The sequence below is a fragment of the Salvia miltiorrhiza genome, chromosome 2 (genome assembly GCF_028751815.1).
Source record: "Salvia miltiorrhiza cultivar Shanhuang (shh) chromosome 2, IMPLAD_Smil_shh, whole genome shotgun sequence".
Taxonomy (NCBI): domain Eukaryota; kingdom Viridiplantae; phylum Streptophyta; class Magnoliopsida; order Lamiales; family Lamiaceae; genus Salvia; species Salvia miltiorrhiza.
In genome coordinates this window covers 11,083,541-11,094,856 of record NC_080388.1, presented here as the reverse complement: position 1 = coordinate 11,094,856, position 11,316 = coordinate 11,083,541, and the positions used below count along the sequence as shown (strand labels likewise).

The 11,316-nt window shown below is 38.0% G+C and overlaps 2 protein-coding genes across 2 annotated transcripts; one reads left to right on the top strand and one right to left on the bottom strand.

Annotated features, from left to right (window-relative positions):
* Positions 1–239: 239 nt before the first annotated feature.
* Positions 240–1,689, bottom strand: LOC131012963 (uncharacterized). Its single transcript, XM_057940948.1, has 2 exons — positions 1,061–1,689; positions 240–847 (listed from the first exon to the last, which is right to left on the bottom strand). Exons 1-2 carry the CDS (start codon positions 1,687–1,689, stop codon positions 346–348), a joined length of 1,131 nt encoding a protein of 376 aa, XP_057796931.1. The 3' UTR covers positions 240–345.
* A 485-nt stretch (positions 1,690–2,174) lies between these two features.
* LOC131007560 (glutathione S-transferase T2-like) lies at positions 2,175–3,296 on the top strand. The gene is made up of 2 exons (XM_057934471.1): positions 2,175–2,482; positions 2,563–3,296. The coding sequence occupies exons 1-2, from the start codon at positions 2,186–2,188 to the stop codon at positions 3,202–3,204; spliced, it is 939 nt and encodes a 312-aa protein (XP_057790454.1). The 5' UTR covers positions 2,175–2,185; the 3' UTR covers positions 3,205–3,296.
* Positions 3,297–11,316: the final 8,020 nt, after the last annotated feature.

Here is an 11,316-nt window from a genome sequence, read left to right as displayed (position 1 = left end):
ATTTTGCTCTCCAACAATCAACTCTACATTTCACTCTACAATGGAATATTCTATTTTGATACTTTTAATTGTTATTAAATTAATCTTTTTATATAGTTATTATATATTATATATATATATATATATTTAATTCTATTTATATTTATTCTGATTTATTTAATTATAACATAATATAATATAATTATTTTGATTTTTTATACTATATTTAAATTATTGCACATTAATTTATTCCAACAACATATAAAATAACATTACATAATAATTGAAAAAAGCATAAATTACATGACAATAGCACACTAATATTACAAAATACTTGCAAAAATTTAAATTACTTAACAATGGGAATTAGTGTTCAAAATTTGAATATTCTTCCCACAAATGATCGACCAATGCATCACGAAGTGCAAGATGAGCTGATTTATCTTTGATGCTTCGATAGCGTGCAAGAAATTCTTGAAACTGACGTGCTTCATTTGGCACCGTTTCGACATCTGGAGTTGGGACTTCTCTCATCTCTTGAATTGGTGCAGACAAGTCTCTTTCATCCTCAATTATCATATTGTGCATGATAATGCAGGATTTCATGATAAGCTCTAAATGTTTCTTTTGCCAAAAACGGGCCGGATTTGCAACAATTGCAAATCGACTTTGAAGAACTCCAAATGCACGTTCCACATCTTTTCTACACGACTCTTGTCTCGTAGCAAAATGTTTTTTCTTTGCAGTACGTGGTTCATGTATAGTTTGCACAAGTGTGGACCATTTCGGATATATTCCGTCAGCTAAATAATAACCCACACTATACTCTTTTCCCTGTATTACATAATTTGCAGGTGGAGTGATACCTCTAGCAAGATCACTGAAAAGATGCGATCTTTCCAAGACATTAATATCATTATTGGACCCTGGCATACCAAAGTATAAATGCCATATCCAAAGATCATAATCAGCAACAATTTCAAGAATAATCGTGGGAGATCCACTACGACCTGCATATGAGCCTGCCCAAGCAGTTGGACAATTTTTCCACTTCCAGTGCATACAATCTAGACTACCTAACATTCCTGGAAAACCACGTTGTTGACCAATATATAATAGTCTAGCAACATCACTAGAAGTAGGAGATCTAAGATATTGACTTGAAAATATTTCCACAATTGCACGACAAAATTTCTTGACACATTTAATTGCAGTAGACTCACCAATGTTGATGTACTCATCGGTGGCATCTGCAGGTACCCCGTATGCTAATATCCGAAATGCAGCGGTTATTTTTTGCAGTGTGGACAAGCCCAATCTACCAGTGCAATCCCTTCCTTGCTGAAAGTAACTATTATGATTTTTTACAGCATCAACAATACGATGGAATAAACTTCGAGACATTCGAAAACGTCTACGAAACATTCCTTCATTAAATGTTGGATTTTCAGAAAAATAATCGTTGAACAGACGTTGGGCAGCCACTTCTCGATCACGATGGATCATCCTGCGACCAGGAACTGAGCCTCTGTGGATTGTTGTAGCATTTTGATTTTCAATAAGGCTTGCTACAACGAAATTATTTGACAAAATATGTTGACACATCAATTGATGTTCAACATCACATTCATTGAGTATTTCTTCAAGCTCATCTGATGATGAGCTTGAAGAAGAAAATATATAAGAAGAGCCAACATCATGATAATTCATATCTTATTTTTGCTTCGTGATGAGTAAAATTGAGAAGATAGGTGTACAGATTATTAGATGTCCATACTTCTTATATAATAAAATTTGTTCAAAGAAATCTTATCTTGTGTGCATACTCCTGCAATTATTATCTCTCCTGCAAATCTTATCTTTCCAATGATAATATCCACCGTCCGTTATGATTTCCATTAATCCTCACCATCCACTTCTCTTATCTATTATGCAACTTTATAAAATCAAATCTGCACCATCCATTTAAAGTTCTTTAAATCTGCATCATCCATTCTATATCTTATGTACGAATCTGGAAGAAAAAATCTATGCCATTCATCACGATTTCCATGAAATCTCCACCATTCATTTCTTATCTTATCTGTAAATTTTCACAATTTAATGTCTATAAATATGCTCTACGATTTGTATACTTCCACATAGAATCTAAGCTTTTATTTCTTATTTTTGTCTTTTTTTTTATTTGTTTGTTATTCTGCCTTTCATGTCTTCTTCTTCTCGACAGCCTAATTACACAATCGATGAAGATAAACATCTTTGTCGTGTGTATATGGATCTATCCCAAGATGGTGAAACAGGAATCCATCAAAAAAAAGATACCTTTTGGAAAGAAATTGTGAGGGTATATAATAGTGACAAACCTTCTCCACATATTCCTGATCGAACCAAAAGATCGCTTGAAACTCGTATGCAAGTCATTATGAGTTCTCTTTCAAAATTCAAAGGATGCGTGCAACAAATCGAATATCTAAATCCAAGTGGCGCTTCTGAAAAAGATATTGTAAGTAGTTATTTATTTTTACAATTGATTTAACTATTTAATTGTTGTGCTATTGCTAACATATGTTATTTATTATTCAGTTTGATCGTGCAAAACAATTACTGACGGAGGATCCAAGATATAAGAAAGGATTCAAGTTTGAGCATGTCTGGCCCCTTATGAAAGATTTTGTGAAGTTTGATTGTCCTTCACAAAGGTCTTCATTTCAAGCAGAAACAACACCAGAATCTCCTATCTCACCTGATGGTTTGTCTTCTTTTAGTATCAATCTAAGTGATGGTAGTGGCAGTGGTTCAGGACCAACACAACGTCCAGATGGGGTAAAAAAGACTAAAAATAAGAGAAAAAAAGGCGAAGATATGTCTAATATTCTACAAGCAATTGATCAAGGAAATCAAAGACTTGAAGAAATAATGGATAACTCATCCACAAAAAAAGATCAGATCATGCAACTACAACAACAAAAGATTGAAGCAAAAAAACAAGCTCTTGCATTTCGTAAATGGGAAGCAGATAATAAAATTTTGATGATAGACACCGACAATATTTCTGATCCCATTCGACGTGAGTACTTCAAACAAGAACAAACCAGAATCATATTGAAAAGGCAAGACGGTTCAGGTTCAAGCAATGCTTTCAATATGTTTGGTGATGAATTTCCGAATTTTGGCGGATCTGGAAGTGATGCTGGAGGATCTGAAGGGGATTTTGGACCTTATTGAATGTTTTCTTAATTTAATATTATTGTATTTCTATTTCTTGTAATTTTATGTTTATGATATTTTTGTGTTGTTGTAATTTTATTATTATCGCAATTTTATATTATTGTATTTTTATGATGTTGCAATTTAAAAATTTTATATAATATCTTTTATAATTTATAAACATAAAAAATGAAATAAATTAATCCATACACAAGTGCAGGAATGAGCAGATAATTTATAAACATAAAACAAGAAACAAATGAGAAAACAAAAAGAAAAGCAAAAAGACTAAATAAATACACTAACGGGATGAACAGTATCCCTCTACATCTACCGGGATACTGTTCATTTACTGCAAAATGTAGAGTAAAGTGCAGTGTTGTTGGAGAGGGATCTGCACGGTAAAAAAGCGGAAAACGGGAGTATGCAGTGCTGCTGGAGATGCTTGCACTTGTCACTTCACATATTGTTCAAATTCAAACAAAAAATAAACCAATCAAAAGTTTCTAAAATTATAAATGACAGTGTATATATATATATAGTACCGTCTAAGCAACAACAGGAAAGAAAAGAAAGAGCGGAGTTGTGGTTTCTTCGGAAGCTCCGGCCTAACTATCACCCCAAGAAATCTCAGCTCAGTAAAAAGAAAAGCAAAACAAGAGAGAACCGAAAAAATGAGATCCCAAGACAAGAAACTCAACCAAAGGAGAACATCTCTCAAGCCCAACTCCGAGCGCACCCGGGAGCTGTAAAAAGCACCGAGAGATGCTCCAACAACAATCACCGATTCTTGAGCCACGCTGTAGGCATTGCTGCTACTGGGCGAAGGCAAGGGAGTGCCGACTCCCGCCAACACCATTTGTAACACCCCGATTTTTCCTAATAGGATTTCCCGAAAATACTTGAACTTAGAATATTATTTAAGTGAATTCTCGCCCAGATAAAATTTTTGTAGATAAAAAAAGGGGTATTTCTTTTAATAAAAGATTTTATCAATTTTTACCAAGAGAGATTAAATGCAAATACATGACTATGTGAATTTATTTCATATTAACACCAGACGAGCTCAAAGGAAATGATCTTACATTTTATTTTTCATTTACTTTTAATTTGAATTGGGCCTAAATAGAACTATTATACTAATTTATCTAGTTTGGATCTTATTTAATTTTGAGTTAAGATTATGTGTATTTTATAAGCCCATTTTTATCCACAATTTTTTTTTTTTAAAATTCATGTCAGCCCACATACTCTTTTTAAATTTTGTAGATTTTTGACTTTTGTTTTTGTAGAGTGATTTAAGGGTTATGCTTTTGGCGGCAGCCATGTGTCATGTTCATCAAAAAATTCAACCACGTATCACTCTACCATTCACCACATCTTAAGCCAATCACCTTACATGCATTCTTACTTTTCTGGAATAAATTTGACATCTCAAGCTCATTCATACCATTTTCACAGTAAACACAATTCTTCCTTCTATTTTCCTCATTTCCAGAATTTCAATCGAAACACAAGAAATCTCTTTGAACAATATCTACCTCAAATCAAATTCAGCCATACACCAAACAAATCAAAGAATACAACTTGTAAGTATATTTCTCAAGTGTTTTGCCCATTGCATAAGAAAAGATTGAATTTTTTTTTCATAAGAACAGATTAAAATTTCTCTTCACCATTTCAAAGGATCATTAGAAGACTAGAATGAGATAGAAGGTTTTGAGATGATTTGGGGAGGGGTGTTGACCGGCGATTTTTAGCCGGAGAAAGAGAGCAGCATCGGCTGCTCGGCGTGGCAGGAGGAGGCGGCGTCAGCCACGGTGCCGGTGCTGTCACGGCGCTGCTGCTGCTGTGCTGCTGTCGACACGGCGCCGGCAGTGCCAGATCTGGAGAAAAGAAGCGGTAGCGGTGCTGCTCCGTGCAGGGACGGCGGAGGCTGCTGCTGCTGCTGGTCGAGAGGAAGACGGGGGAAGAGGAGGCGGCAGCTGCTACCGTGCTGCTGTCGACGCTGCGCCGGCGGTGGCTTCCGCTGCCGTCGACAGAGAAGAGGCAAAGATGAGAGTAGAAGAGAGAGGACTGGGGGAAGAGAGAGAGAGAGGAGAAGAGAGAGGGCTAGGAGAACAGAGAGAAGTCGGAGGAGAGAGAGAGGGGGCGGCTGCCGGCCTCCGTCGGGCAACGGCGGCGGCGGCAGTAGCGTGAGAGGGAGAGAGTGCGTCTGGGTGTGTGTGTGTGTGCGTGCGTCTGTGTTGTGTGTGTGCGTGTGTGGGTTGTGTGTGTGTGTGTGATTTTTCTTTTAATAAAGGGAATGGGTTGTGGGCTAGGGTTTTTAATATTGGGCTATTAAGTTTTTGGGCCTATATTATGATTCAAGATGGGTCTGATTTAATAAAAGAATTGGGCTGCATTTTTTTTTTATGATTGGCTGATTTAAGTTTTGTTAAATCATTCTTTACTTAAAATTATTTAGTTAAGTTCTTAATCAATTGATTTATTAGTAAGACTATTTATTTTATTAAGTGTAATTATTTACTTTATGTGATTTTGAAATATGATATGAATATGCATAGTGAATATTGCAATAAAAGTATTTTTGATAAATTCGTTTTTTTTAAGATTTCTAATCGAGTTTTGAAAATCCGGGTGTAGAATATTAAGATTTAGCAGCTTGGTAGAATTGTTAGCTCATACGATATTTTGAGACCTATTAAGATTAGATTATCTTGTAGGTTCACTTGATAGAAGGTTTTAGCACTGGTTTTACAAGAAGAGAATTGTGCAAATTTTATCTACAGGCTTGTCCTATCAAGGTGGGTTTTATTTTCAAAGTATGCTTTGAGTTATTGAGCTATACTTGTATTATGCAAATGCAAATTAATGTCCATGTTAAAATGTTTATTATCTCTCTATTGTTTAAAGTGCTCCTATGTTATCTAAGGATCGGGTCCTAACCGGCGTAGCGATTGGATAGCCCTGGTTAGGATTGTGTACACACAAAGGGGTATTGTGGGCTGCTCCCACTTGCCTCAGACTGTCAGACTTGGGTTGTTCCCATTTCTGAAACATGCATGGTAGTGGACCTCTGTGGGCTGCTCCCACATGTTCACATTATAGGTGAAACACCAATAGAGAGAAGACTGGAAATGGATCCACAAATTTATTTTAAGTATGCATGAAATGCTTTCAAATATTTCTATGTTATACTGTTCATAGCATGTATTATTCTTTTAAATGGATTTTCAAATGGCTAAACCCACTGAGTATATTAGTACTCAGCCCTGCAATTGTTTTCAAAACCTTTTGCAGGTTGAGCAGCGGGTGGTGTCGTGCGAGGCAGAAGGAGGATGTTGCTGTAGTTTCATATAATAATTTCCGCTGCCATAATATTCACTTAGGTGGATATCTTTTGAGAATGACTCTTTAAATATTCTTAGCCCAATTATTATGAACTCTTTTGGCAATCGCATTTCTAGCAATTGAACCTCGCATATATGTATGTCTAGTATGAAGTGTTATCTTGTTGTCTCAGACCTCCGAACTTTTGATCCTGGTTGGGAAAATTTCTATCCTAATTGTTGTATTTATTATCCTTTAATTGCGGCACTCCTTTATTAACAATGTATTACCCGAATCTAAGAACATATCACTCATTTTATTCTAATAAAGTCTAGCAATCCCATTAAGTAGCCGTTTCTTATTCTCCCAGGAGTCAGGCTGTTACACCATTCTATACCTTCTATGATATGTGGTGTTGGGAAAATAATAGAAATATCATTTCCTTGTTTTGATGATTCCAAAACACTTAGTTTATTCTTCACTACACTAGAGTATTTCTGAACTCAAGTGTTAGAGTTCATTTTATTAGCTAGACTGAAGACTGAAGAGGCAAAGACTGAACACTGAAGTACTGAAGACTGAAGACTGAAGTTTTGAAGACTGAAGACTGAAGTTCCAAAGACTGAAGACTGAAGCATTGAAGTTCTGAAGACTGAAGACCAAGAAATTTAAAATTGCTGACTCGCACTGAAGGACGCGTATGCTGAAGTATCAGTGTTTCCCAGTGTTAGGGAAACACTGATACATGTCACGTTGGATAAAGCAGGACTGATACTTAAGTAAAGTGTCAGACAGAAACCTCGTGGAAAGTCAACAAGGACAATTGCATTTAACGCGCAGATCTGCAGAATTGCCCTTCAGAATATGAAGTTTCCTTTTACGTGCTGCTTTACTTTACAGCACCTTCTCTCATAGAGGAAAGAACGGTACCTTATTCCTTTTGGAGAGAACGAAAACTGAGGACCTTAGCCCAAATTCGAATCTGAATCACAACGACAGAAATCTGAAGACTGACCTCTTCTTACGGATCTTTCTCAAGACATTGCCTATAAATAGAGCTCAAGGATCAACCCCAATCTTCACCGATTCAACACATAAAGCCGAAACTCTGTCGAACTCAAGAGTCAAGCTAATCCACTGCATTCAAGTTTGAATCGAAGAAGAGAATACCCATTGCTATAACTATCAATCTACACTGATAACAAAAATTCTTTTAAGCACATACATTCCCATCCTAAGCCTAGAAGCGACACGCACACCAATTGGACCAGGCGGCGCTGCTATCAGCCCCGTGGTTTATTTTCCGGCGAAGCTGCGCCTGAGCGCCGCCTCCCCTTCTCTCTTCTCCTCTCTGCCCTCTCTCAAACTTAATCGCTCAGCCAGCTACCGCCCGTCTCTTTAGAGGCGGCGCCGCCCTCTTCAAAATCCTAGGTTTTGCACCAATTCTCCGCTCAATTCCCGGCGACTCAGCCTACAAGCCGCGCCTCCACCTCCCCTTTTTCTCCACCGTTCAGTTGAGTGGATTCCGACTGCAGTTCAAAGAGCTGACTTGCTGACCAAAGCGCTCCCAGAAGATAGATTCCTTGATCTCTGTGCAAAAATTGGTCTTCGGAATCCTGAAGACTGAAGAGTTTTGAAGACGTGTCAATTGAAGATCAGTTCGCCTAAAGAGAGTGACTGATATCATTTCAATATTAAAAAGAGGAATCTTTAATTGAGGGGGAACTAAACATTTCAATTCAAAATCGAGGTATCGACTGACTACGATGATCAGTCGACCAGTAAGTTTCTTTTAAAAGCGCATTTAATATTTAACTGAAATATCCTCGCATTTACTTTCAATGATTTTGAACATTCCTTGTTGTGTTTTTAATGTGCCCGCCTTTTCTTAAAAACCGTTCTTATTTAATGTATTTTCGAACCACGTGTTACTCTCTAATTCTTTCGGATTTTAAATTTTCATTAAATATACTTACGGCACGTCCTTTCATCTATCCCAACTGCTGCAGAGCCTGATGTCTTGCCCCCATCATAACAATTCACACCCCAAGAGTTGTCATTCATTCTCCCATCCGGACTTCTATGGACTCTCATACTGCAGAGCAAGTTGATCGCTCTGTTTTAGGACCTATGGATATAGACCCTCATGTAACTGATCCTGCTTAAGAAACAGAGTTTCCAGTTCTCACTACTGACCCTTTAGTTGAAGAAACTCCTACAGCACAAGAAACTGATCAAGTATTGGAGGCTATTCTGGAAAATGATCAAGCACAAGACAAAGCAGTTACCCCTACTGCTCCTTCAGGATCATCTGAAGAAGCAACTAAACTCACCCACCAGAATGCAAACTCAACTGCAGCTCATGCCTCCTCGTCTAAGCAAAAGGTCAAACACGATCATATTCCTCCGGTCCTGCCCACTGAAACTATAGAGATCACCAACCCCCCGATCTATGAATATGATTCGGATGAAGTTACCAGTCTTAGGATAAGTGGTTGGAAGCGCAAAACTCCTCGTCCCATCGTGTTTGAATTTCCGGACACCATTGAGGAACAAAACAAAGTGTTACTCCAGATCATCTCTAATCAATAGCTGGAGATCGAACAACTGAAACATGCACTCGAGTATAAAGATATTCTTGGCCTCAAATTCATTAAAAAGCTAAAGAAGACTGAAGCTGCCCTTACAGCAGACATGATTCATAACACCGAAGAAATCAGCGGTCTTCAAGCTCTGTTTCAGAAGCTGAAATCAGATTTCTTTGAACATGCAGAAGATGAAGCATTGTCTATGGCTAGCTATCCAATTCTCCACCAGGAAGTTGAGAAGATTCGCGAACAACTGAAGATTACAGATCTCAACTCCAAAGAACGAACCATGGATGCCACCATCAAGTTAACGAACTTCACAATAAAATGCTCGATCTCTTCATGACAAAGACAGACATGCAACTCTATGTTGTTGAGGAAGTCAAACCTCTGTCTGTTCGCCTAGCTTCACTAGAAGCCGAAGTTGCTGCCACAAGACTAAAATCAGCAATTCTGCAGACTATGTTCAATGATATTCAAGATCTTCAAGACAAGGTCAAACTTCTTCCCAATGATGCCAAAAAGGGGGAAGAAGGATCATCATCACAAGCCCCTCTAGCCCTGCCAGCTACAAATCTCTCGGTCTCAAAGCGACACCATCATTCTCATTCTCAAGAATATCGCAAATGATCAAGGAATGAAGAGAAGCAAGAAAAGATAGAATCGAGAGCCATAAAATGCTTGAAACTGACGGGACTTCCTATACCGCCAATAGCTACTATGATTTGCGACTCTCTGGTGTTAGATCGGCAGCGGCTAGTACACTATTATGATGAAGGCATCTTAACCGCACATGCAGAAAAAGTTGAGAGAAAAGACCTATTGGTTCCTGAAGACCTAAACTCGTGGTGGGAAAAGCTGAAAGAATCCTATGTGTTGGGAACCTTGTGGAATGTCCTAATCCTTGTTTTGATGATACCAAAATCCATAGGTCTTAATTGTAAAAGACTAGAACAGTTTTTGAACTCAAGTGTTAGAGTTTGTTTCTATTTTAGCATGTGGTTCTGAAGACTGAAGGACGAAGGACTGAAGACTGAAGACTGAAGATACCAACTGAAGTATCAGTTGAAGAATCAGTTTGGAACTGATTACTTAATGTGTGCCGCGCGGAGTCAGTGGACTGATACTAAAGTCAAGTATCAGTTAAACCTCCTTCCTCGGACTGAACTTCCAACGTTCAAAGGAAGCCACGTACTCACAAAAGTACAGCCGCATTAAATGCAGAGATCTCAGGATCTCCTTATCTCTGCAGAGGTCATTCCTATTTGGTGGCTACTTTATCAGAGACGTCACATCTCCTGTCCTTCAAGAGAGCCGTTTCCACCAAACAAGGAACCTCGAAGATTGAAGCCCCAGCCCAAATTCGAAATGCTCTCCAACGGAAGAAATCTTGAAGACGTTCTCCGCCAACGGATCTATTCAAGACCTCTCCAATAAATAGTGCTCGAGGATCAAATTCAATCTTCACCGATTCAACGACATAAGCTGAAGCTCTGCCAAAATTGCTACTCAGCCTAAAGCTTAACCTCCCCAAAGCTTGAATCGAAGAAGAGAATTCCAACCATCTAATTCCTGCGCCAATTCTTCATGCATTCTCGAATATCCACCATCTCTTCCATCCACGAGCCTCGACCTCCAACCATCTAATTCCTGCGCCAAAATGTCACAAACCATGTAAAATCATATAAAAATCATGGCGAAACACACACCAAACTAAGTAGCTAAAATACACACATCAGAACTCTAACATTTGAGTTCAAAACTGTTCTAGTCTATTACAATAAAGACCTATGAATTTTGGTATCATCAAAACAAGGATTAGGATATTCCACAAGGTTCCCAACAATTTCCCCCTTTTTGATGATGCTAAAACCATACAGCAGTTCTAGACAACAAAAAGACTGAACTTACAGCACAAGTTCTAAAACTGGGGTGAAAACAGTTCCCCCTTAACAATAGAACCTAAAAACTTGTACTAAGAGTTAAGAACGAAACAGTTCCAAAACAGAACAAGGAGAAGACAGAAAAACATAATCAGAGCCTGGACAAAGAGTCATTGTCTTTAGGTTGAGATCAAAAAGAAGTTCTTTTCATTAAAGAAAGACTGATGCCATCAGTCGAGGTACAGAGCAAGACTTACATTGGAGTAAAAAGAAAAACAAAAACAACATGGGAAACCCATGGACTCCAGCAGTCTGCATAGCTGCGC